The following is a 27,870-nucleotide window of genomic DNA, read 5'->3' as shown; positions in this document are numbered from 1 at the left end:
ATTTTTATTGTCTTTAAATAGCATCCCAGTGAAGCCAAAAGCCCAGAAAAACAGTCTTCTAATTGAAACAGGAAACTGGATTCCCGACCTGGCGCGGTCGCGCGCTTCACCTGCGTCTTCACGAGCTTTATTCCTTGGACATCATCCTAACACCATATTAGCATCAAATCAATGCTAATTCACCTGAATCCCGGATAGATGCCTGAAATGCAAAAACACTAGAAAATACATTAAAACACCAACAACTTGAGTACAAATCCACCAATTCAAAGCTTAATGGAGCGTTATAAAGTGTCATAAATGTCACTCAACATACCCCCAAACTTTAATTGATGTTTGTCCTCAAGCATAAACAAATTTAAAGAACAAGAAATAAAAATACATGAATGCAACTAACGATCCCCAATAGAATAACTAAACCGATCAATAAGCAACATCTCAACAAATGCAGTTATTCGCATAAAGATCAATCAAACCTTACAAATTAACCTACAAACCAGAAACGTGCGTGTGTGCAAATACTTACAAATATACTATTGCAACTAGATCAATAATCATGGCTCACTACTCATCAAAGCAATTGCAAGGTTATAGATAAAATAAAAGCTAGACTCAAAATAACTTATAACACTTTAATTCTTATTTTGGAGTTTTATATGGATTCATGCTTTTATTCACAATAAAACACCACAAGTATGCTTATTTGACCGTGCAATGAGTGAGGTCCACAAAAGACTTATACAATATTACCCATGTAACGAGCATTAGGTTAGCGGATCCCAGACTATAAAAGCCTTAGGTCACTAGGCACTAAGTCCCCTAAGAACTTAACAACTCGAGTACTAAAGAGCCCACTCGTGATCAATTATACATAACACTTATTTTTTTTCTTTTCTTCTTTTTTTTTCTTTTTTTTCTTCTATCTTTTTTTCACAAATTTCTGAACGAGTGCGTTTCGCTCCATCTCGCTCAATCCTAGACTACTCATATAAATATGAGCTGGCTACTAGCCATTTGACACCTAGCCACAACACTAGCAATGAAATCCAATTTCTCCAATTTTTTAAAAATCTATGTTATTTTATCATTAAAATATCCTAAATTCTAAATATAAACAAGCGATTAAACCTCGACAATCAAACAAACCATGATCATGATCTAGCACTCAAGCAACCTATAAGACTTAGTGAAATACAATTGTCTCTAGCATGCAAATCAATTCGACAAGACTTAACATCACTAAATACGACATCACTACACTAGCATCAATATCACAAATTAATCAGGAAAAATCATCTAAGAAATCATGTTATTATGCAAATACATGAAACTATATGAACAAACTATCATAAAAAATTTACAAAACTAAAAAAAAAACTACATGGCAAAATATGCAACTATATGCACTAAACTATCATGAATATGCAAACTATATGCGACTCACACAAAACATATTCCTTCAACTACTACCCCCAAACTTAAAATTTTCACTGTCCTCGGTGAAGGTAATAGTAAGGAATCAGGCATACCTACTTGGAATTAGGATCCTCACCCCCAACGGCTAGAGTGTCAGGCGTGTCTGAAGGTGGATACACGAAGTCCTCACCAAATACTGGCCACTGGATGTCAACACATGTGGCTCTGAATGCAGTCTCTAGTGCCTGGGTGAGATCACGTGCAAACCGACTATGGATGTCATGCATTGCATCCATCCTCCTCGCTAGACGCCTATACAGCGTCGTGCTCATACCAACTCCAACATCTGCTCATGCCTCCTCCTGCTCCTGCTGCGATGGACCAGCCTCCTCGCCCAACTAAGATCTCCATGCAGTCTTGCTCGACTGAGCTGCCCCAACAGCTGGCCTCTCACCTGGCAGATGGTCAAAAGAATAACCAAGTCCCTTCAAATCAGGCTTACCTCCATCCCACTCTTGCATCGTCGCCAAAGTGGTTCTGTCAATTGGAGCACTCAGAATCTGGAGTTGCTTGTGTGTTGGCCAATGGACACCAACTATCACACACAGCTTCGCCACGACGGACGCATAGGGTATAGAACCCGTAGTACTCACTCGCAAAAATCTCAGAATACCCTGGTAGATCACCATCCCAAGGTCCACATAGTCACCCTGAAGAATCCCCCACAACAGTCGTGTACACTCCACAGTCACATCATACATATGAGAAGATGGCATGATGTTAGAAATGATAAACGCATTCCATGCACGAGCAAACTTGTTCATGCTCGAAACAGGGAACGTGGAATAATCAGTCGTGCCCCTCTTGAACTTCCAATGAGTCTCAGGCACACAAAGAGTAGCAACTATCAAAACCAAATCAAAATCCTCCGAAGTCTTATCGTTCCAGGTGTCCTGACCGGGCTTCCTCGCGGGCTGCTCAATCACCCTCCTTATCGTATCCACACTGTACTCCACTGTCATCCCCCTAACCACAGTGAAACCATTCTTCTTCGCCTTTGCATTAACATTGAACTCACAAACAACACTCATGGGCACAGCAGTGGGTGCCTCGCAAAAAGGAACCCAGCCCATCTCCAAGATCATCTCCAACAACTTACCATCTTTCCCTGATGGCAGAAAACCTCGCTCCTTTACTATAGGCTTCGAGAGAAGCCTCGTATACTTTGCTTCAACATCGGGAGTTGAAAACCTCAGCCTCACAGCACTTGCACTCGAAGAATCAGTGGTGCTACTGCTGACTTGAGTTCTTTGTCTCTTGGGTGCCATTGGGATTGAATAAAAGAGAATAAAAGATAAGTGTTTGAGAGAGAATTGTGTATGATAATTTGAGAAGTGGTGGAGAAGTTTGTGTATAAGTATATGTATATATAGGAGGAGAGAAGAGAATTAGATATGGAATAAAAGTGAGAATTGATTATGGGAATAGTGGGAATAATTGGTTTGATTTGGAGACGGAAATTTTGGATGTGGAAGAGTAAAATTCGGGTAGAAATTGATTTTTAAAAGAAGTCTCTGGTTTTCTCTTCACGACTGTCTTTTATATTTTTTTTGAATCGGGACCCCAGCGCGGCCGCGCTCACCTTCTGCTAAATCGGCGCGGGCGCGCGCTATATCAGCGCGGGCGCGCTGGGTTTCTGGAATTCCAGCGCGGTCGCGCTCGCTAGATCAGCGCGGCCGCGTGCTAGATCAGCGCGGGCGCGCTCATCTTCTGAAGTTGGCCCTGAAATTTTCAGTTTTTCTGATTTTTTTTTGTGTTTTTCTCTTTTCTTCTTACTTCCTCTACCTACTAATGTACAACAAACTTGGGTTGCCTCCCAAGAAGCGCTTGTTTTACGTCGTTAGCTTGACGTAGAAATGCGAGATCAAACGAATAACAAAATGACACTAACCACCTTACGGTTTTCCGTGTCACCATAGTAATGCTTCAACCTCTGACCATTTACCTAGAATGCATAGCCCAGATGATCATTCTCAAAAATCTCCACCGCTCCATGTGGAAACACAGTTTTGACAACAAACGGTTCTGACCACCTTGACTTAAACTTTCCAGGAAAAAGACGGAGACGAGAGTTAAATAAAAGAACTTGTTATCCCGGCACAAATGAGCACTAGAATAATGAAGGGTTATTTCTTGGACAACACAAGTTTATTACTGATCTCCTTATTTCTGCCAACATGGAACAGTGCAAGCCTTTATCAATTCCACTTAATCCTCATGTGAAGCTTTATGAAAATCCATAATCTGGTCCTTTATTGGCTGATTCTTCTGCTTATAGAGCCATTGTTGGGAAACTACTATATCTTACTTCTTCTAGGCCAGATAATATCCGTTTATGTCCGGCTGTTAAGTCAATTTATACATGCTCCTTATACATGCTCCAAGGGAAGCACATATGAAAGTAGTTACCAAAGTTGTAAGGTACTTAAAATTAACTTCTCAATATGGGTTGTTTTTCCCTACCACCAACTGTTTACAACTCAATAGTTTTAGTGACAGTGACTGAGGTATAGATCTAATGATCGAAGATCTGTAGGAGGTTATTGTGTTCTTCTTGGTAATGTGGCCATCTCTTGGAGATCTAAGAAGCAGTCTCTCACATCTCGGAGCTCAGCAGAGGCTGAATATAGAGCCTTAGCTGATGTTTCTTGTGAAGTAATGTGGTTAAAGAATTTGCTGACTGATTTAGGTATCCACGTTTCAGGACCTGGGCCTTTACTATGCGATAACAAACCTGTTTTTGATCTCACTGCAAATCCTGTTTATCATGCTCGCACAAAGCATATTGAAATTGATTGGCACTTTATTCGAGAAAAAATTTAGAATGGTCTAATTCGTGTTTCTCAGATTTCCACAAAATACAACACTTCTAACATTCTTACTAAAGGCTTGGGAAAGGTTTCTCATTGGACGTGCTCTTCCAAATTGGGACTTACATTTTCTATTATGTCCTAAACTAGTTGAACAAACCGCGCTTCGCGCGGTTGAGGAAAATATTGCCAACAAATTAGTCAAATTACTATATGAAGAAAAATGAGTGTAAGACACACACACTCGTAGAGGAATACATTTGCGGCAATGGAATTTTAAGGTGGTTTTCATAATAGCATGTTGTATGGTCGTATGTCCTCTCTGACTGGAACTCCCATCAAACAATGAGCACGACCTGCAAACACCACAAACAAGAAGAGTTATGTTGTACCTCTGTAGCAAGAAACAAAGTGATAAATAGTTGGTTTTAGTTCTATTATGGTGGGAGGTAAATGTATGTAGCTGCCTAGCTGGGGAAAAAGAATAGAAGTTTCACCCATAAATATTAAGAAGGGTGATATAATTGTGGCAGATATTTTTTACCTTGACAAAAAATTAAATCAATTCCTAAAATCCTAATCTTCATATAAGTAAATATATCATGGACATAACAAATGAGTAAAGAGTATACCAGCACGAACGGCAAAAGTCTGCTACACTAAAGCTACTGAACAAAAATAGATATGTGAAATCTATCGTCCATGTTTGGAGGGACTTGTTCCACGTGAATTTGAGATGAATGTGTGCAGGTATAGCAGGCAGAAGAGTACCTGACGATGGTTTTGTCTTGCCACAACTTTTTGGAATGCGTCTTTTTTAATGCAATCAAATTCATCATATCAGTTGTCATGAGCAGTTAGATGTCTTTTTAGGCATATAGTTGCTAATCTGGACAATATGGAACTCTAAAATATGACCAAATCAGATTAGAAAACCATTAAAAACAGTTGCTCATCAAATTCCACATATTTTTTTAGATTATAAAAAAACAAAATAACATAACTTGTAGTCTGTGCAAGACAAAATTTCGCAAGCACATTAAAAATCTAAGATTAGGCTGTGTACACACCTAATTTTTTTGTGACACCTTATCTTTTAACTTGCGAATATGCAAAAGCTTCTTCACAGTCTTTTGGTCCTCAACCAAGAAAGGTTGAATTTTTGTGGTAAATAATCATGCGAAAGTGAACAAACACTTAAAAAATGTTACATATTCATAAAGAAATGCAAAAACAATTGTCACTCGGTTCGTAAACATTCCAACTCTTTCATACTCTGCCAGCCTCGATTGAGAATATGCATAAGAACGTAAACATGATAATACAAAGCACTCAATATAGAAAAAATGTATATAATGCCACAGTAAGATTGTACCATATTTTGTTATAACTAATCTTTAAACACAATCGGTATATACAAATACTGGGCAAGATATCAGGTTGAGCGGAAATTCCGAGTGTCTCGTTTTGAAGTGTGCTTAATGTTTAGACCTCCCGAAGTATACTAAATGTTTAGACCTCACTAATCAGTTATGTGACGGGAAAAATAGTCCAGGAAGCTAGGAGCATATATTCTTACAAATAATCATTACACAAGGGAATAAACAAAGGTTGGGTATGGATTCAAGTTGCCTCACTGAAGCGCAGATTTGCAGGAACAAGGCAAGAAGATATGACGCTAAATAAATTGTTATACCTGACATATATTTTGTAGCTTTGTCATGATCCAAGGAGCTGGTCAAGCATTTGGGCCCTTATTTTTTATTTTTAGTGTTCCCCTCAAAATCACTAATTCATTGGTATGGGCATCTAAAGTTAAATTTACCTCATATTCTAAGAAGCCCATAATTTATATCCTGATTTTCCGGACAAAGCTTGGACGCACAGAACTCAAATTTTAATCAGTGACATAAAATTTGTTTTTATCATACTCTAGCTATTCAGAATGAATCTCTATTAAGTTAAGTTTTTTGTTCAGAATTCAAGCATAACACCGACTATAATAAGAATACCCCGGGTTGCTGGAATAGCCACAATCAGAATCTATATAGAGGTTGCAGAATATAGTAAGCAAATTTATAGTGCGATATTCTACCAAAACTAAATCACAATCTTAGAGGACATATAGGACATAAATTTCATAAAATTAAGATACTGTTACAAGGAAAAATATAAAAGAAAAAATTAAAGATCTAAATGAGAGAAAATGATAAAATTACTAACATAATACTGCAAAATGAAGATAGAAGTTCAACCTGAAGATGAGCTCTCATTTCATCTTTTCGATGGGCAACAACAACATACAAAGGCTTTTTTCCTATCATAGTTCTGTTCATCTCATTCATCTGAATACAATTTTGGACACAATAAGAGCAATATAATTATTCCCACAATTACACTTACAATTCAAATATGTTGGAGAAGCTAAAATCACAAATGTATGCAAACTTACGGCCACTGCTGCATCATCAGGGTTGTTAAGGCCACAAACCCAGAGCCTTTGCTTTGCTTATCCCTTGAGAATCGATATTTACCTAAACAATTATAGAGCAGATTAGAAAAACTATAGGTCAAAAACAGAGTCGACACACGACATTAATAACATGCAAGGACATACCCTGCAAGATGTTATGGTTCCAAACTTCGAAAATAAATCCAAAACTAAACCAATTAGACCACATTAATTCACTTATAACTTCAGCAGATGAGAGAAAACGATAAAATTACTAACAGAATACTGCAAAATGAAGATAGAAGTTCAACCTGAAGATGAGCTCTCTTTTCATCTTTCCGACAGGCAACAAAAACATACAAAGGTTTTTTCCTATCATAGTTCTGTTCATCTCATTCATCTGAATACAATTTTCGAGTGCCTCAAATCGAGCAGCATCGAAATTGCAGCTAACTTCCCTATCCAAGCAATGACCTCCACCCTGATAATGTCCACAAGGACAGTGATTTGAAGCCGGTGCCTGTTTCGCCCCTCCTTTGTTTAATATTGGCGGTGTTGCTGATGCTGCAGGTGGTGCTCTACTGGTTGCAGCTGATGCTGCATCACATTTTATTCTTGCGATTAATTGACCGTCAATTCTACGAATGTATTCTTCCATGTCACGAGCAGCTTTTGCGACAGAGAAAGCAGAATGTGTTGCTTGCTCTCTTTCATCGACATTTGTCTTTCTGTGACGCTTAGAAGAAGAATTTAGTTTTTCATCCATGAGAATCTTATAAGAATTAAGGAGATTGAGAACATTCCGATGAGCATCGAGATCATTTGGCTTTTTGTCTGGATGAATTTCCAGAAGCTTCGATCAATATGCTTTCTTAATTTCTAATTCCGAGAGCTTGGGCCCTTCCTCACCGCTTAATAACTCCAAGATAGCATAATGATCTATGTAATCATCCATTGGTTTTCAGTTTTCACTAATTCACCAAAAGAAATCCAATCAAAACCCCCAAACAAATAATTGTACATAAAATTGAATATAAACCCTATTTTTATCAATCAGTTTAATCCAGTAACCCTTATTTGACAGAGAACCAATTGTACGTAGCTTTGTTTGTAAAATATCCTAATAAAACATAAAACCAATGTTACAAAGGTTCAAATTTTACCTGAAAGATTGAAATTCAATCAAAAACTTTAAGTTGCAATTGACTGAGTATCGCCTCCAGTTGCATCTGATTTTCTATTTTTTTCGAACTTTGTCTGCCCATATCCTCGACCCAACTTCTGTAATACACTTATATTAATAAATTAATTGGTTCACCGGTTTACAGAATTTTGCAGGTGAAAAGACAAGAATTGATGATTGAGTCTGGGAGATGGGAGATGAAAAGGCATTTGCAAAAGCCGGGAAATGATTAAATCTTAGGCAGGAAGACCAAAAATCAATTAACAATTAATATAGGATTTTATAAAAAATTATCCAAAAAATTAGATAGAGGATCAGAGACGACTCAAATGAGAAAAAACTTGTTTGGAGGATGTAGAAGACTGTCACGTCAGTCATGTGTGATTTTCTTTTACATAGATATATAGATTTAAGGGGAAGATATTGATAAGAGCTCGGAAGCCAAGAGCTCAGAAGTTAAAGCTCATCTAGCCTATAGTATACCTGAGGATTCTGATGGCTTGATTCATGCGTTTTGAGTCAAAAGGGGGCTAATGTGACTAAAGATCTCACCAAATATAGTTCATCCAAACAGAGCCTCAAAGGTTGTAACAGTTAGAAGAATCACAACTGTCATTCTATAGACTTATCATATAAAAATGTGATATTTGTAAACATTTCATTTTAAGCTTGTAAAAACGCTTTTAGAGTAATAAGATCTGTTCTTCATTTTTTCTTCGTTATTAGCCTTAATGAAGTCTTTAATCACAACTGTAGAACATTCCGTTGCACATGTCTCCACGGTAACTACAGAAGAACAAAACATTTGATTTACTCATTTGATCACATCTTATGAGCTTATGTTGCGGATATGATGCTTGTTGAAACTCCCTTGGTAGGTCCACAGTGGAGAAAGAAGTTACATTCAAGACATCCGTAGAAAGAATCAAATGGCAATAGAAGATGTTGCATGCATCCGTCACATGTGATGTTGTCACTACTCTCGGTTTCAACAATATTCTTATTTCTAAGATCGTCAAAGAGGTCGAGCATATGACCATTTCTGCAGTGGCTGATTTTATCTGCTTTTCTCGATCACTCTTCTGTTGAAGTACTGAAATTCTCTGCAAACTTTTGGATTAATTTGTACAGTGAAAATGCTTTATTTTCAGACTCCGGGAAATGTACCAAATCAGGGTCATCAACATCTCCCACATCCTCATATATGTTCCAATCTCGCCTGATCTAAGAAGAATTACAAAGTAATATAAGAATAAAGTAAACAATTAAGACCGTAAAAAAGCTCCACATGATAAAAGAACATACTCTGTTGCTGATAAAACGCATTTAAATGTGCAAAATATCTGCAGTCAGCACAATAAGAAAGCCACTGGGCCGGATGAATCAACTTGTGCCACAAACTACAGGAGGCTCCAAATTGCCGGTACTCTAGGGCTAAGGAATAATCAATAACAAGTGGATGCTTATTATCATGAGATTTACAAATGAGTTTAGCTGGTGCAGATGCACAGCTCTTGTGTATCCAAAACAAGCAAGTTATATACAAGTACGAACAGTCCTTGCTATCAGTGCCACAAGCTCCACAAAATGCGATGATTTCAAAGGCAGTAAGGTTAGCATATGATTATGCGATGCGTGATTAAGATCACGTTCTGGTCATGAACATTTCAAGCAAATATTAACATAGCAACTAGTGCAGTGATAAACAAACTGTGGCAATATGTTGCTACAGAACTTGCTACTTATTTGGTAGTAATAATTATCATGTAACTGGATAGTTAGCATGTGTTCTATGTGAAAATCGTGTTGGATATTTGGAGGTTAGGTTGGACATGTTTTGTGGAGAAAATAACGAGTACACGAAGAATCTTGCCTAGTGTTGGATTCAGGAGTGGCACTACAATGATACACATTGGTGTTTATTATGATTGGGTCATTGCAGCCATAGCAGAGTGCATCTGCTGGAGAGTTATTGTACTTAAAGTGGACTAGGAGATGCTCATGGCTAAAGTGTTTTACCCCTTCCATTTGAACTAAGACAGGCCAAAGATTAAAATAATTGGTTGTCGCATAATGCAAGGTTCACTAAACTACTTTGTTCTGTAAACTCTGTGATCAATTGGTGTAGTTTTTATATACTTCGCTTTGTGATACAAGTTCCTTTAGCATTTTATGTCTGGCTATTTCTACATTCCCCTATGAAAATCACATTATTTCCTTGAAAAATATTTTATTCTTTTCCCTTTCCCTTTCATTTTCATTTTCATTTTATTCGTGTTCTTTGGTCTATTCTTCTTCTTTGTCCTTTTTTAAGATTTAGGTGTATAATATATTATCTTAGTTTTCTTGAGTAATAGCGGGCTGAGCTATATACTTACTTAGGAAGCAGATTGAAGAACCGGAAACAATACACCACATTGTTGTAGACAAAAGATATATGAAGAAACTGTGGACTAATTTCAATTCTCTCTATCAACTGTCATTAGAGAACTGAAAACCTTAACAGTTCAAACCCGGAATCAACCAAATTTAAGTTTTACCTGTAATTGCTACCTATTCTAGTTCAGTATATTCTGGTAGTGTAGCGAGTACATAGTAATTCAACTACCTGACATTTTTTTCGAAAAGGAGTTCTGCTGCTATCAACAAATCATCAACATTTTTCCCAAAACCTAAGTGGTTTTTGGAACATTGTTAAGGCTAATGAGGCCCCTGACATGATTACTGTCTTGTCTAGCATTTAAAAATCACCATCTCTTGATAAATTTGAATATTTTGTTAGCCTCACTTGGCTGGTGTGGAACATTAGAAACAAAGTTCTTAGTAATTGACAGTTTTATAGATACAATTGATATACAAGTATCAAGAATAAAGAATACAGGAAATGTAGAAGATGATCATGATTATGCAGTATATAATTTTGAGAGAATGAATGTTATATTGTTTTGTTTACATGATGATCTGAATATAAGAATATTCACCACAAACTTGACTTAACTCACTGGATAACCTCACATATATACTAACTAATTCTATTATGTTATAACAGAAATGCCAGCAACTTGACAGCCTGTATTCGCTGGCTTCTGTTGCCACATCAGTTGTGCACTATTCAGCAATCTCACTAGCACTAGTATCTGTAACAGCTCCCCTCAAGTTGGAGGTTTGAAAGAGGTTACAAACTCCTAACTTGCCGCAAAATAAATGTAGAGATACAGAAGGCAATGCCTTAGTAAACATGTCAGCTGGTTGCAGTGTAGTAGAAATATGTGAGGTAGTGATTATGCCCTGTTGAAGCTTTTCTCGAACAAGATGACAATCAATCTCTATGTGCTTCGTACGTTCATGAAACACAGAATTGGAAGCAATGTAGAGAGCAGATTTACTGTCACAATGCAGGGTGACAGGAGTGAGAGTGTCAATACCAAAAACATGAAATAGATTTAATAACCAGGTAATTTCACAACAAGAATCAGCCATACTTGTTGTAAATCTCATTAACAAATATAGCAACATAGAAGCAAGTGTATAAAGAATTTAGCAAGTTTAGGCCAAGACCACAGTTAACAAAACAAAACATGCAGGTAAACAAAATCAGTAACTGAAATAACGAAGAGAGAAAGAAAGATGTACCTGAAACCATAGCTTTTAACAGTGACTGAAATAAAGGTTCACAGATACAAAATACCAAGAAAAAAGATCACAGCTGAGTCACCAGGCCTTGCTCGAAGTCCTGGCTGCTCTTGAAGAGAATATTGCCCCTACCTGCTGCGTTTGGGATGCGCACAATATCTCCACCAGGATAAAACAGATCGGAGTTTATGTTAACAGCAGCAACAAAAGCTCCACTTCGACCAGCACCTCAGTCGCCGGAAAATATCAGCACTTCAGGACTTTTGGGAGAGAAATGCAGAGAGGTTGAAGAGAATGTAGTGTGTATATCTCTTATACATTCAGTTTAGCCTCTATTTATAAAAGAGGAAAAATGAAACTGTCAACACACTTAATGTCTGAATTAAACAGCTTCATTATTGAAAAAATCAAAACTGATCAGATTTTGAATTTAAATTATTTGTAACAGCTTTTCAAATTAACACCCACATTATTATCAGAACTTAAGTTAAGTTCTGATTCTGATATCAGAACTTGTTAAGTTCTGATTTTATTCATCAGTTCTTAAGTTCTGATTCTGATATCAGAACTTGTTACAGAATGTATTTAGACTAAGCCCACTAACAAAGTGACTTAGCCTATTTCAGTACCCAGCTCAATAATCCAGTCACCGATAAATAAATTCGAATTAAAATAATTCTCAAATAAATAAAATCCTCGCCCAGGTCGCCTCGCGTACGCGAGACGCTGAGACATTCGCCCAAATCGCCCTTCGACCTGGTCCGGTGCGGTGCGTGGCGTGGCGGGGCGGGGCGCGCGTGTGTGTGTGCGCGTGAAGCACACAACAACACAATGGACCATCACACACCTTAGTAGTTGTATACTACTCATGTGGGTAATACCATATAAAGCACACAACCCCCTTTATTTATTTCAATGTAGGACAAACATTCTCAAATTTTCCAAGCTTTTCCAAGCTACTTTCAACTCTCATTTCATATGGATTTCATTAAGAAAATTCTTAAAACCATACATGAAAATTCAAGTTCAAATATCATTGAACAATTTCCAATCATTAGATTTTAGGATTAACATCAAGAACATAATTAAATTAAGCTCTAAAATCCTAATTTTCTAACAATCCCCCACAAATCCATACAGAAATGCGATCAATTTCCCATCATGACTTGTTTTTCAGAGTCGGTACCCTTCCGGGTTTGAACCCTCCTAATTCCTCTACTTCAATGGCTATCAGACTCAGATGGAATGTTTCACCTTGAATCTTAATCCGTTTAGTATAACCATATTCCATAGATGACGACAAGTCAAAGGTTATGGTGCCAATCTACGGCTTTGAGACATTAATGGTCATGTCTCGATCCTGTTCATCGAATGCTTCAAGGATTAACCCTATCCTCTAATTACGACCACACAATTACATTCGCTTAGCTGGGCATCTCCAGAGATATACTGCCTCTATCTCGTCAAATGACTTGATCCCATTCAGAGTTTTACCACTCTTGCTTTTCTGGCAGTGTCAGTACCTTCTAGGTTTACAGGGGATAGACTCAGATACTATAGTATCATCTATGTAGCAAAGGTACTACCAACTCATCCTTACAGCTTGTTATTACCCATTGAATACACTTCGAGGGATCTCCTCTCATGTGTATTGGGTTCCCACTGTTGATGAATTATGATGGGTTGACAGTCCCATCCCCAATCTTGACTTAAGGACTACTGCAGGTTCTAGTCCTTTAGTAAGAGGATCAGCTATATTATTCTGAGTTCCTATGAACTCTATAGCTATGATCCTATCAGTCACTAAACCCCTTATAGACTTGAGTCTAACTTGGATGTGTCTCTTAGTTTTAGCATTATGCTTTTTACTGCTAATCTTGTCGATAGTTGTTTGACTATCACAGTGAATAGCAATAGCAGGAAGCGGTCTGCTTACTATAGGTATTGCAGACATAAGTCCGTGTAACCATTCAGCCTCCGTCCTTGTGGCATCAAGTGCACACAACTCAGCCTCAAAAGTAGACCGAGTAACAATAGTCTGTCTGCTTGACTTCCAGGATATTGCTCCACCAGCCAAGGTGAACACGTATCCAGTCACTCCATTGGAACCAGACTTCTTAGCTATCCAACTTGCATCACTGTACCCTTCAAGCACACCAGGAAATCTCCTGTAGTGTAAACTAAGGTACATTGTGCCTTTTAGATATCTAAGTACTCTATCAAGAGCATCCCAATGAGTTCTGTTTGGACAGCTTGTATATCTAGCCAATTTAGACACAGAATATGAAATATCTGGTCTAGTGCAGTTAGCAAGATACTGCAAGCTCCCAATAATCTGAGAATACCTTAACTGAGACACAGGCACTCCTGAAGTATTCTTGACAAGGGCAACTTTCGAATCATAAGGTGTACTAGCGATTCTATACTGTGAATAACCATATTTCTCAAGTATAGATTTCTCTATATAATGAGATTGAGTCAAGGTTATTCCTTCAGTGGACTGAGTCAGTTTGATTCCAAGAATCACACTTGCCTCACCCATATCCTTCATTTCAAAATGCCTTTTCAAGAATTCTTTAGTCTCGTTAATAATCTCAATATTGGTTCCAAACAGTAAAATGTCATCCACATATAGGCACAAAATAACACACTCATTACCTTTAACTTTAGTGTAGACACACTTATCACTTTCATTAATCTTATAACTGAAAGGCAGTATAGTTTCATCAAACTTTTTATGCCAATCTCTGGGAGCTTGTTTCAAGCCATAGATGGAATTGATCAACTTACATACTTTCCTTTCATTGCCTGATGCAACAAATCCATCAGGCTGATCCATATAAATCTCTTCCTCAAGTTCACCATGAAGAAAAGCCGTCTTTACATCCATCTGATGGATGATAAGACCATGGACTGAAGCCAATGCTATAAGCATTCGGATTGTTACCATTCTTGCAACCAGAGAGTATGTATCAAATTAATCAATTCCTTCCTTTTGCTTAAAACCCTTAGCTACCAATCTAGCTTTGTACTTATCTATTGAGCCGTCAGGGTTCAACTTCCTTTTAAAGACCCATTTGCACCCAATAGTAGAACACCCAGGAGGGAGATCAACCAACTCCCATGTTCCATTAGAAACAATAGAGTCAATTTCACTCTTGACAGCGCCCTTCCAGTGCCTTGACTCAGAAGAAACCATAGCTTGTCGGAAAGTTAAAGGTTCGTCCTCGATATTGTAAGTGATGAAATCACCTCCAAAATCCTTGACTACCTTTGCACGCTTACTCCTCCTTGGTTCCTCTAGTTCCTTAGGACTAGAGCTACTACTAGGTTCCGCCCCCACATTTGTCATCTTTTCCACATGATCAGGAATAGAACTTGATGTGTGAGAAGGATCTTCTTCAGAAGTCGTTTCAGGTATTCCAGTCTTCATAGGGTAGACATCCTCAAAGAATGTCGCATCTCGAAATTCAACTATCGTGTTTGCCACTATACCATCTATGTCAGATTTTAACACTAAAAATCTCATAGCTGTAGTGGTTTCAAGATAGCCCAGAAAGATACAGTCAACAGTCTTTGGACCTAGTTTCTTTCTCTTGTGTTCAGGAACAAGCACCTTAGCAAGGCACCCCCACACACGAAGATACTTAAGACTAGTCATCCTGCCTTTCCATAACTCCAAGGGTGTTTTATCCATGTGTTTCAGAGGGACTCTATTCAAAATATGGCAAGCCGTATTTAGAGCCTCTCCCCACATGTATTTAGGCAACCCAGAGTTAATAAGCATACTATTAATCATATCTTTAAATGTTCTGTTCTTTCGCTCAGCAACCCCATTAGACTCTGGTGTGTATGGTGGAGTAACTTCATGAACTATACCATTGTTTGCACAAAATTCATTAAAAGCATTACTCGTATACTCACCACCTCTATCAGATCTCAATCTTTTAAGTAGCTTACTAGTTTGTTTTTCTACTTCAGTTTTATATATAATGAATTTACTAAGTGCTTCATCCTTATGTCTAAGTAAATAAACATAACAGTATCTACTACTATCATCTATAAAAGTAATGAAGTATCTAAACTGGTCCTTGGTCAACACACCACCAAATTCACAAATATCAGTGTGAACTAAATCTAACAAGTCTGAATCCCTAACAACGTTATGAAAAGGTTTCCTTATTTGTTTAGCAGACACACATACTTGACATTTAGAATTCTTTTCTATGGTATGTTTTGGAATCAACTCTAAGTTCATCATGTTCTTAAGAGCACCAAAGTTTAAATGACCTAGTCTAGCATGCCATATATTTGAGGATTCAATACAGTTAACAGTAGGAATAACATTATTATTCAAATTTCCCAAAACGGGATCCGCATTAATAACAAATAAACCATTTGATAAGTAACCCTTGCCAAAGAATGTACCAGTGTGAATAAGAACTACTTTATTACACTTGAACGAAATTTCAAAACCACTAGAAACTAAACAACTTCCACTTATTATATTTCTACGCATGTTGGGAACATGATGCACTCTCGTCAGAGATAGAATACGTCCTGAAGGGAACTTCAGATCCACGTTTTCAACTCCATGTACTTGAGCAACACTAGCATTCCCCATCTTCACAGTCAGGCTATGACTCTGTTGATAAGATACAAATAAACTAATATCAACACAAATATGTACATTAGCTCCAGTATCTATCAACCATTCATTTGACAGATAGGTAGAAAATATCACAGGGTTGTAGGATACATACCGGTCAACGTCAGTTTCAGAAGCCGTAGCCTCACCAACAACCATGTTCACTACAGGCCCACTTGCGGTTCCAAGCACAACATTTGCTTGCGCTACCTCGGTTTTCTTCGCTTTCTTCGTAGGGCAGTCCCTACTCCAGTGCCCAACCTGCCCACAAGACCAGCATGGTTTGTTTGCCTTGGGTTTCTTGTCCTTGTCCTTGTCACTCTTAGGTTTATTACTATTAGCTTTCTTAGCAAAAGCCTTCCTCTTTTGTCCTACAGTTGCTATGTTTACCTTCGAGGTACCGTGTTCAGTTGGCATCACATGTCCCTGTTTGGACTTGTGTTGTTCTTGCACCGAGATGTCCAGCATAAGGTTGGTCCAGGTGATCTCTCCTTTCTGTCTTTTCAGGGAGAGAGAATTCTTCCCAAGACTTCAGGAGTTTTTCAATCACACTCATCACCTTGAACTTCTCCGGGAGATTCATTCCAGACTCCTTCAAAGCATGCACTATCATCTCGAATTCATGCACCTGCTCTGTCATAGACTTATTGTCCACCAGCTTGAACTCGAGGAACCTTGCCACATAATACTTTTCTAGACCTTGTGAGTCAGTATTATGTGTCTAGTCCAGCTTCTCCCATAAGAGTTTTGCAGAGTAGGCATCAGAAGAATAGACATCAAACAAAGTGTTTGTTAGTGCCGCCAGAATGGCCGCTCTAGCCACTCCATCCTTCTCAGCCCACTTCGCAAAAGCCTTAACTGTGTCAGCCTTCTCTTGATCCACTACTGGTTTCTCATATTCCACAACCGGTCACAGACCCTTTATAGTCAGCCACAACTTCATCCTTTTCTGCCAGCGAGAAAAGCCAATGCCACCGTTGAATTTCTCCGGTAAACCGGTTAGTTCAACAGCTTGTGGGAAACTATAGGTGGTCCAATCAATGGCCCCAGTAGTTGCACCCGAACCGCTACCACCACTAACGATAACCTCACTTTCGTTAACCATTATGCTAAATTCTATATAACTAATATTCTCTTCAAGAATATTGTAAATCTCACTAACAAATAGCAACATAGAAGCAAGTGTATAAAGAATTTAGCAAGTTTAGGCCAAGACCACAGTTAACAAAACAAAACATGCAGGTAAACAAAATCAGTAACTGAAATAACGAAGAGAGAAAGAAAGATGTACCCGAAACCATAGCTTTTAATAGTGACTGAAATAAAGGTTCACATATACAAAATGTCAAGAAAAAAGATCACAGCTGAGTCACCAGGCCTTGCTCGAAGTCCTGGCTGCTCTTGAAGAGAATATTGCCCCTACCTGCTGCGTTTGGGATGCGCACAATATCTCCACCAGGATAAAACAGCTCGGAGTTTATGTTAACAACAGCAACAAAAGCTCCACTTCGACCAGCACCTCAGTCGCCGAAAAATATCAGCACTTCAGGACTTTTGGGAGAGAAATGCAGAGAGGTTGAAGAGAAGAGAAGAAAATGTAGTGTGTATATCTCTTATACATTCAGTTTAGCCTCTATTTATAGGAGAGGAAAAATGAAACTGTCAACACACTTAATGTCTGAATTAAACTGCTTCATTAATGAAAAAATCAAAACTGATCAGATTTTGAATTTAAATTATTTGTAACAGCCGGTCCGGTCCGGTCCGGTGCGGTGCGTGGCGGGGCGGGGCGTGAGTGTGTGTGTGTGTGCGCGTGAAGCACACAACAACACAATGGACCATCACACACCTTAGTAGTTGTATACTACTCATGTGGGTAATACCATATAAAGCACACAACCCCCTTTATTTATTTCAATGTGGGACAAACATTCTCAAATTTTCCAAGCTTTTCCAAGCTACTTTGAACTCTCATTTCATATGGATTTCATTAAGAAAATTCTTAAAACCATACATGAAAATTCAAGTTCAAATATCATTGAACAATTTACAATCATTAGATTTTAGGATTAACATCAAGAACATAATTAAATTAAGCTCTAAAATCCTAATTTTCTAACAATACTTCTATACTCAGCCTCAGCTGAGGACTTAGATACAGTAGGTTGTTTCTTGCATTTCCAAGAGATAAGAGAATGACCAAACAACAAACAATATCCAGTAAGAGAATGTCTAAATTCTTTGCAGCCAGCCCAATCTGAGTCACAGAAAGCTTGAAGAGTACAAGGGTTGGAAGCAGGCATAAACATACCTTGACCTAGAGTACCCTTAAGATATTTAACCACCTTGTATGCAGCATCTAAATGATCAGTCTTGGGAGAAGCCAGAAATTGAGAAAGTACTTGAACAGGATAAGACAAGTCAGGTCTTGTCACAGTAAGATATAATAATCTGCCAACTAATATTCTGTAAGCAGAACCATCAGAAGGAGAAAGAAGAGCACTCTGAGAATCCTGTAAAGTATGATTTTGCTCCATATGAACTTTGGAAGGCTTACAGGAAAGAAAACCAGTATCAGTGAGTATATCAATGGTATACTTGTATTGATGTAAATAAGCACCACTAGAGTTTCTGGCCACCTCTATACCAAGAAAATATTTCAGATTACCCAAATCTTTTAGCTTGAAGGATTTAGCCAAATGATCCTTAACTTGTTGAATAGGAGTAGAAGAGGTACCAGTAATAAGAATATCATCTACATATACCAAAACAACCACAAAATCTCATGACAAAGTGAATGTAAACAAGCTGTTGTCTGATTGTGACTGAATAAAACCATATTGTTTAAGGGCATCAGAAAATTTGGAAAATTAGCACCTAGGGGCCTGTTTGAGCCCTTATAAAGATTTTCTAAGCTTGCAAACTTAAGCAGTAGGATCAGAGATATGCTGAACAACAGGTAGGGAAGATAGCTGCAAATATCCTGGAGGTAATTTCATATACACCTCTTCATGCAAATCACCATGGAGAAATGCATTTGTAACATCTAACTGAGAAATGGACCAACCTTTAGAGACAGCAATGACAATGAGTAATCTGACTGTTGTCATTTTAGCCACAGGAGCAAAGGTATCAAAATAATCCAATCCATAGGTTTGAGTGAAACCTCTAGCAACTAATCTTGCCTTATATCTTTCAATTGACCCATTAGGCAAATACTTTACCTTGAACAACCATTTACAATCAACTATATGTTTATCTGTTGGTTTAGGAATAATTTCCCAGGTGTGATTGAGTTCAAGAGCACTCAATTCTAACTTCATGGCAGCAAGCCAATTAGTATCTGTAACAGCTTGTTTAAAGGTATAAGGTATATGTGTTTGAGCAGTAGCAGTCAAGAAATGGGAATATGAAAGAGTGAAAGCAGCAAAGGAGGTGTATTTGTGTAAAGGATAAGAAGGAAGAGAAGTACCTGAAACCATGTGTGTGGAGGAGTCTTGAAGATTGGTAAGAATGTGAGATGGTAACCCTATATAGCCCTTAAGTCGAGAAGAAATTGTTCTTTGTCTTGCTGGTCTTGTAACTATAGTATCTGGATTTGTAACTGATTGAGTGACAGAAGTATCAGTAACAATGATATCTGGTGTAACAGGCTGAGTATTTGTAGAAAGATCAGGAACTGATAGAATAATATCAGCTGATTCAGAAGAACAAGGAGGAGAAGGAAACAGTTCAGTGTTTGACAAATCAGACTGTATGGTGGTAAAAGGAAATATGTTTCAACAAAAATGACATCTCTGGTATAGTATCTCTTTTTGGTGAGCAAATCAACAACAGTGTATCCTTTCTTATTGAAAGGATAACCTAGAAAAACACATTTAAGTGCTCTAGGAGCAAACTTGTCATGAGAGAAACTGTTGATATAACATAAACACCCAAAAGATTTGAGATGCTCATAATCTGGAGGTTTTTGAAACAAAATCTCATAAGGTGTTTTATAATGCAAAGCTTTTGTAGGTGTGAGATTAATGACATGACAAGCAGTAGAGACACAATCACCCCAGTAATAGATTGGAACATTTGATTGAAGTTTAAAAGCTCTGGCTATATTCAACAAATGTTGATATTTTCTCTCAGCAATACCATTTTGCTGAGAAGTATTAACACAGCTAGTTTGATGAACAATTCCCAAGCTATTCAGATGAGTTTTTAGATCATTATTGACAAATTCAGTACCATTGTCTGATCTGAGAATTTTAACAAGAATATTGAAATGATTGTGAACATATTGAATGAAATTTTTCAGTAAAAGAGAAACTTGACATTTGTCATTGAATAGAAACAACCAAGTACATCTTGAGCAATCATCAATAATGAGGAAGTATTTATAATTATCATGAGTACAATGCTTGTAAGGCCCCCAAACATCACAATGAATTAGATCAAAACAAGTTGAACTTCTAGAATGACTAACAGGAAAACTAGGTCTGTGGTGTTTAGCTAAATGACAAATATCACAAGTGTCAAGATCTATGGTTTTACTAGAAATTACAGGAAGGTGACTTAAGACTATAGCAGAAGGATGACCAAGTCTATTGTGCCTAATTCTATAATTCAAGAAAAATAACCTCTGGTGCTGATGGAAGACAATGTGCTGGTGGAAATAAAGAAGCTAGATGGCCTTTTCCTCCCGTAGGTGCTGAGAAGATAAACGTTGACGCATTCTTAAGGAATGACAGCAAGGGATTTGGAGATTCTGCTCTCTGCAATAGATGAAAATGGTCGTGTTTTGGTGGCTAAAATGAGATATTATAGCCGTACATAGATTCCATGGTTGCTGAACTGTTCGCAACTACGGAGAACAGCTTTGTTGGCATATTCTTCAAAGGTTCCTCCAATTATTATTGAGTCGTGTTTGAATGCTATTAATTGCATGTTTAAGCATCGTCCTAGTTGTTATGATTCAGATGGGTTAGTTGAGAACATCAAAGTTTTGATTTCTAGAGGAAAGTTTTTAAGTGATGTTTTTGTAAGAAGAGAAGCCAATGATTTGGCTCATTGTTTAGCAAAATTAGCTTTTTGGTGCTGTATGGAATAGGAATATTCCCTCCATCACTCATTAGTAATTACTCGTCATGCATTCATTTCTGACTTGCCTATTCCTTTGTAATTGATTTGGCGGTTCAAATTTTATTAATCAACAATAGAAGTGACATTTAGCTCTCAGATTAACTGGATCATACAGTAATTACACAAGTGCCTTAATCTGATGTTGCCTTTATCCAACAGCATTTAGTTTTCTCATGAATGATCCAGCAACAAGAATCTCACACATTAGTAATTACTTGAGCTTTTACATGAATTTCTCTAGGCCATATACCAAATTCTGCAACAGAAATAAAGAAACGTTTAGTAAATTATATGGAATAACATAATATTTCAAAGCAGCCAACACAGAGTAACTCTTAATTTTCAGCTACCTTAAGCCGTACAACTTTTCTAATAGCAAGGATTAGCCCCGGCATAAGACTCTGCACATCTGTCACGTCGTGTTTAAGGGTGTAAACCTGGAACCAACATATTGTAAACATGGTTTTTCGTTTGTATAGGACTTTATGTAATAATGCTGGAGTAATGAATATTTTTTTATTAAATCAACAAAATGCACCTCTCCTGGTCTGGAGAAGTACAGTGTGGTGCTAGATGGCAGCCCCGGGAGAACCAAGCTGTGGACTCGGACACCATCTTCTCCTATAACTTGACCCCTTGCCTTGAATGCAAAACAATTTTGTCAATAAATTTGTAATGTTACGAACAATAGATTATTTTTAATACTGCATACTTCTTTGGATGTTTACCATAAAGATTGTCACATATATCAAATATATGTGGTTATGTTATTAACAGGTAATGCAATTGACATTCCCAATCCTCTATCTTACTTGTCTTTGGTTTAACCCAAAAACTTAACAATGATTTGCATTTTAGGCTTACCGAGTTGTCGCTTGATATATCATCTCTATTATAGATCTGACCAAGGCCGGAAAGGTTGTTAGCAATCTGTACTGCTTCCTGTGATGGAAAATCCTGTCACAAAACACAATATCAGTCTAATGATACTTGCAAGGTAGTGTCTTGCCTGTTCTTGCAAGGTAAATGAAAGATCATTGTATCTCCCATGCTGAAATTTTATAATTTCAAAAGCTTGAACATCTCCAAAAAATAATATTCAAATTCTAATTTCTCGCCCTTGTCTGAAACTGTTGTGACTGGAATCAGCTAGGCCTGTCCTGCCAAGTTTTTGTATGATAGCAGTAATTGATATGATTGTTTCAAGAATAATATGACCAGTTTTAATTTGAACCTCTATATATATGGCGTTAGCGTGTTGAATATATACCGATCAACTAGTTAACAAAGTAAGACTAGACAAGTTTGACTACGAAGTGATGCTTAGACCTCAGTAGATATCAACATCCCTAGTCTCAAAAATTGGTCGCTTTAATTGTCTTACCCCGGGATTTGGCCTTGACTCAACTATCTCCACATTTTTGTAATGAAAGGAAGCTTGAATTGCTGCTTGCTGGAGTAAGATAGATCCTATAGACAGAGTTGGAGCAACCAGACAGCCCTGAGAATAATTTGAAAAGGTCATAATTTTTACAGCATGTTACTTGCTCTCAAAAGGACTTCAGTCTTAGAACTCAAAATAAATTGAAACTTATAAAGAAGTATTAGGATTTTCAATGAGAATTAGATGAAATTTCAAAGGGAGACAAATTTAACATCTCACCCTGTGCTCACCATGCTGGCCTTCTCACAAAATGCAGACAATGCCATAACAGTATCCTGTTTAATGCGAGGGACATATACCACACTGTTCATGCCAAATGCTGTTGCCTATTGGTAGAAAAAAATCAAGGTAACCACTTCATTGTTAAGACTTGAGCAATAAGCAATACTAATTCTCAGTTCCCTAATTTGTTTTCTTATATGTTCACATAGATATTAATAGACGCATATATTTTTTGTATATTTGATGTATATTTCTCAGCCTATAATTAGGGAATCAGTATCATCATTTAGCAGATTTGTAGGCATTCAATTATATTGTATCCATAATGTGAATAGGCTGGTAACTATTTATACAGATGAATGAATGTGAAGAGGGCAAGGAGCCTATTACATCTTTTAGACATGATTCGCGAACACTAACCTGCTTCACATTGTCATAAACTTTGGAAGGGTCAGTGAAATCAACGACAACTGCAGTTGCTTTCAACTATCAAATGGTTTGATTATTAGCTCATTAATTTGAAGCTGATAATTGAGATGATGGGTTGTAATATTATGATACCTGAGATATAGAACCTAGTATCATGGTAAGATCATTAATGATTGGTATTTCCAGAGCTTCTTCCATGTCGCATACCTTGTATATAAAAAAATAAATAGACATTGTAAAGAATAAAAAAAATTAATTCTAGCATTGTAACCTACTAGATATCATTTCAAGCGTTCAAGACTCGGTAGAGGCATGATGTTATCAGGATACCAAATGGTGCTTGCCTTTCGAAACAAAAACAGTGGTATGAGGGAGTGAGAGAGGGGGTTAAGAAGAAACCTTCCCAATGTCTTGTCCTACAAGGTGAGTATCCACTGCTCCAGCTACTTCCATTCCTCTAGCCTTTGTCACCGCTATTACAGCTGCCCTTCCTATCTCCTTAGCTGCTCCATTAATAACTACCTCTACTCCATAACAGAGAATTAACCAACCAAATTCTTAGCTCTTGATATATATAGTACTATACTTGTGCACTTGTTAAAGTAATGGTAATGACAGTTATGGTTTTACCTTGATATTGCTCTGAGAAGACTGCATTGCACATGAGATACAAGGCCTGGAATTCACATTTCGAAAACTCTTGTAAATTATGAAATGGCTTTGACAACTTAAGGCCACCATGGTTGTTAAAAGCTTATCAGTTATTTTATCACCCTGCAGACTCTGCAGGATCTAGCTCTTTGCACAATGAAGATAACTTTATATTTTAGACCACATGTAGTAACATGTCTAATCAAAACAATGAAGTCTTTTTATCAGCAGTGTGGCAGCTGGGTTCTGAATCTCAACTCCTCTGGGCTGTAGTTTTTGTAAAAGAAAAAAGAGCCCAAAACTTTACAAAGCCCAAAACAAATTTTAGATATTGGATATTGGACTGGTACAATATTCAAGATTTTTGTTTAAATATTGCAAAAACTTTTCATTTAATTTAATTTTTTACTCCCTCTGTCCCATTAAATTCTATACATAAATTTTTGGCACACTTTTCAATATTTCTTTAAACCATAATTCCTCAATATTTTTTTATAAAAAAAATCTGAATAAAAATTTTATGTTTAAATTTTTATTTAAAAAAGTTTTTTTTAAAAATTTTATAAAACTATATTTAATAGAAGTTTCAAAATATGTAAAAACAGTAAATATATACAATCGATGGCAGTGAGGTAGCAGTAATAAAAGTGAACTAGACAAAAGAATATGTTTACGCTATGTCAATCATTATAGTGCAAAATATAATCCCTAGGTAGCGCTCTAACTTTGAGGGTCACAAATTGGACCACACACTAGTATAATCAACTAGGCCCGGGGGCGGGGTGAAATTGCTAGCTTTGAGACGACAATCGAGAGTTTAATGTTGAAAATTGGAAGGAATGGAAAACAACAATTGGCAAGAAAGGCAAAAGAACAGTGTCTTTTTACATTTCCTAGCTTAAATTCAGTACACGAATTCTATTAATTTTTAAAATTTTTATTTATCTCAAGATATTATATTTTAAATATATATATATATATAATTATAAATTTATAATAAAAATAATATGATAATCCATGATCGTAATTTAGTGGGATAATTAGACTAATTTTTTAATAATATAATAAGGTGTGATCGTAGTTTAGTAATAATAAGTAAACTATGTGTAGTTGTTTCATAACTTAATAGTTTAATGGATATATAATACTATTTATTTATTTTTTAATAACCAAAATTAGGATAACCGTTCAACCAAATTATACTTCATTCCGCTTATTATATTATATAAGTATAGATATAGATTTTTAGGTAATTTAAAATTAAAAAATACATCTATTTTAAGATCAATTTTACAAAGTAACTAACTTATAATTAACTCCAAGCTTATTTTGGCCCTTATTTAATTTAATATGAAATTCAAATACGGTATATTAGTGTAGTATTAATATATATTTTTATTTTGTTATTTATTTTTTATTAGTAATGTGTGCTCATGGTTTAAATTAGTCTCTTACCTTTGTGCAATTTGTTGAGGTGATATAGTGTTATTGATATTTTTTGTATAGACAGGAGCCATTATCATAAAAAATTAGTGAAAATTTGGAAACTGATTAGTATATTTATATAATTTCACTTTACCCTAATTCCTTTAACTTTTCACTCATTTTAAGATGTAAAATGATACACCCTACTTTTTATATGAACTGTTCATTTTTTAAAAAGTTGTGTATATTAAGAGACTCTAACATTATTTATAAAAATATAGTAATATTCATATTTATTTCATTGACTATATTAAATATATAATAGTATATAATATAATGTTAGTTTTGAAAATAAAAATTATTGATACTATAATAATTATAATTAAACATCAATAAATTAATAATCGATAAAATAATAATCTCGCTAAAATAATATTTTTTCCGGTCCTAATATAATGGACACAATATATTTATACTTCCGATAAAGTAATAAACTTGCTAAATTAATATTTTTTCTTAATCCCGGCCCTATTACTCAAATGTACATGTTGTGTGGCATAGACTTCATCTTAATAATATAATTAAATTTTATAATTTAAATAGTGACATAAAAAATATAAATGAACAAATATGTTAAAATAATTTTATTTTCTCAATGGCGTGTTATTTTGAAATGGAAGAAGTAAGATAGCTAATGGGACTAAAAAACGAAGAACGGGTTTCAGAATTCAGAGTCTTTATCAGCATACATGCTCGCAGAATCTCAACAATCCTTACCAAAACTCAAAAGCTTAGATGTCCAGGTCGTGCAACTTCTGGTCGCCATTCATATGTTGACAAGTGTCAATCTTACTTCATGTCATCACTATTTCGCCAGGCTGTCGGTGGCATTTCAGATCCCCCCATGATACGTTATGTTAGCTTCAAAGAAAATAAAGGTACGGTTATTTTGTACTTTCTCTGTACCGTTTTCTATTTATATTGGACACATTTATCAATGTATTGATTATTAATATATTTAATTTCATATTATTATTATTAAATATAAAAACTTCATTATATTAAAGTACTTGTAAATACGAATCCAACAAAATCACTCATGACTATATTTGATTTTATAGATTATACGCAAATTAGTAGTCAATCACTTACCATGAACAATACAAGAAGTCAAAACAGACAAAACATTTTGGGACAGAGGGGTATGTTTTTTCTTTTCTCATCATTTTACATTTAAAGAAACAAAAATATATTTTTCATTAATGTATCAGTTGAGAAAATCTTTAAATAAATTATTAATGACTTAAAATGGTTAATTGATTTATACGTAAAAAATAATTTTAACTTATAAGTAATATTATCCAAACACTTTTTTTTGACAAATAAAATAGAATAAATTCATTAAAACACTGGAACACAGTCGGAACAGACCTCCAAACTGATAATACAACCTGATTGGGAAACAAATAAACAAACTAAACAAATAATCGACTTGTTTTCAGATTGCTTAACAAATAGAATAAAATTCTTTAAAATAAAAAGAATTATAATAAATTTCCCACCAATCCAGCCAACACCAATCCTTAAGATAGCAGCATCACAATTGACCTTCCCATTAATGTCATTTGTAACCCAATATTCAAAAATTTTAGTTACATCAACTAAAATCGTAGGAACAAATGCCCCCAAACTATAAATAATCTTTTTTTGTGAAAAGTAAGCACTTGTGATATTCACCACCGTCTTAGTTTCAGTGCAAGAAATCAAGATCTGCCAAAAAACCATATAAATCATTTTCAACGGAACCAACACCAAACAACACAAACACTTTAAACAAAATATACTCACACCCAAAAAGATTTGGGACAACCTTGATAACAATGTACAAGAAAAATTGCACCAAAAAAGGATTAGATCCCACCCATAAAAGATGTTTATTCAAAATTTTAAAAAAATAGTAAAATAAAAGAGAAGATGGAAGAGTGAAAATGATTAAATGGTGAAAGGGGATTGTAGATATGCGGAATGAAGAATAGAAGGGGTGTTAAAACTCTAAATCTGAAAACAAAGGCCGACTCTCATCTCAGAGATCTCAGAGAGTACTAGGGTAGAGATGTATATATTATCTTAGTTGAATGAGACTCGGCAAATCAGTAAAAATTATTAAAATACTTAAATAAGTTATAAGTATTTGTTATGGATTAAAACTACTATATATAATTGCTGTATTTAATACTAAGGAACGTGAGCTCCAAGGCTCGATTTGACTGCTCTTGTGTTTCGTGACTCAATCTGCCTTAACAAGATGCCTACGTACCTTGCTGATTGCCAAGGATCAAGTCAAAAAACGTAGTTCTGATTTGTGGG

At 36.1% G+C, this 27,870-nt stretch overlaps 2 protein-coding genes across 5 annotated transcripts; both read right to left on the bottom strand.

The window, feature by feature from the left end:
• Positions 1-1,342: 1,342 nt before the first annotated feature.
• Positions 1,343-8,499, bottom strand: LOC141708181 (uncharacterized). 3 transcript variants are annotated; one of them, XM_074511681.1, is made up of 5 exons: positions 7,902-8,499; positions 7,050-7,709; positions 6,739-6,820; positions 6,542-6,631; positions 1,343-4,642 (listed from the first exon to the last, which is right to left on the bottom strand). In XM_074511681.1, the coding sequence occupies exon 5, from the start codon at positions 2,742-2,744 to the stop codon at positions 1,815-1,817; it is 930 nt and encodes a 309-aa protein (XP_074367782.1). In that variant the 5' UTR covers positions 2,745-4,642; positions 6,542-6,631; positions 6,739-6,820; positions 7,050-7,709; positions 7,902-8,499; the 3' UTR covers positions 1,343-1,814. The 3 variants fall into 3 exon arrangements, 2 of the variants coding, with proteins under 2 accessions (XP_074367782.1, XP_074367783.1); XR_012569416.1 differs by having other exon boundaries at positions 4,333-4,642; XM_074511682.1 differs by lacking the exons at positions 6,542-6,631; positions 6,739-6,820; positions 7,050-7,709; positions 7,902-8,499 and adding an exon at positions 5,058-5,662.
• A 12,862-nt stretch (positions 8,500-21,361) lies between these two features.
• Positions 21,362-24,258, bottom strand: LOC141708180 (dihydrodipicolinate reductase-like protein CRR1, chloroplastic). 2 transcript variants are annotated; one of them, XM_074511679.1, is made up of 10 exons: positions 24,058-24,258; positions 23,827-23,949; positions 23,560-23,634; positions 23,419-23,484; positions 23,007-23,102; positions 22,717-22,833; positions 22,197-22,289; positions 21,871-21,972; positions 21,683-21,769; positions 21,362-21,588 (listed from the first exon to the last, which is right to left on the bottom strand). In XM_074511679.1, exons 1-10 carry the CDS (start codon positions 24,166-24,168, stop codon positions 21,556-21,558), a joined length of 903 nt encoding a protein of 300 aa, XP_074367780.1. In that variant the 5' UTR covers positions 24,169-24,258; the 3' UTR covers positions 21,362-21,555. The 2 variants fall into 2 exon arrangements, with proteins under 2 accessions (XP_074367780.1, XP_074367781.1); XM_074511680.1 differs by lacking the exon at positions 23,419-23,484.
• Positions 24,259-27,870: the final 3,612 nt, after the last annotated feature.

The sequence above is a fragment of the Apium graveolens genome, chromosome 2 (assembly GCF_009905375.1).
Source record: "Apium graveolens cultivar Ventura chromosome 2, ASM990537v1, whole genome shotgun sequence".
NCBI classification, from domain to species: Eukaryota; Viridiplantae; Streptophyta; class Magnoliopsida; order Apiales; family Apiaceae; genus Apium; species Apium graveolens.
The sequence above is the reverse complement of the archived record's forward strand: the minus strand, read 5'-3'. Positions and strand labels throughout refer to the sequence as shown.

What these genes read in the sequence shown, in the direction of transcription:
- LOC141708180 (XM_074511679.1), bottom strand. Translation starts at nt 24,168, where the DNA reads ATGGTGGCCTTAAGTTGTCAAAGCCATTTCATAATTTACAAGAGTTTT. An exon ending in TAGGACAAGACATTGGGAAG is followed by an intron (nt 23,635 to 23,826) that starts GTTTCTTCTTAA and finishes TTTATATACAAG; the next exon opens with GTATGCGACATGGAAGAAGC. An exon ending in GAAAAGTTGTACGGCTTAAG is followed by an intron (nt 21,589 to 21,682) that starts GTAGCTGAAAAT and finishes TTTCTGTTGCAG; the next exon opens with AATTTGGTATATGGCCTAGA.
- LOC141708181 (XM_074511681.1), bottom strand. Translation starts at nt 2,744, where the DNA reads ATGGCACCCAAGAGACAAAGAACTCAAGTCAGCAGTAGCACCACTGAT.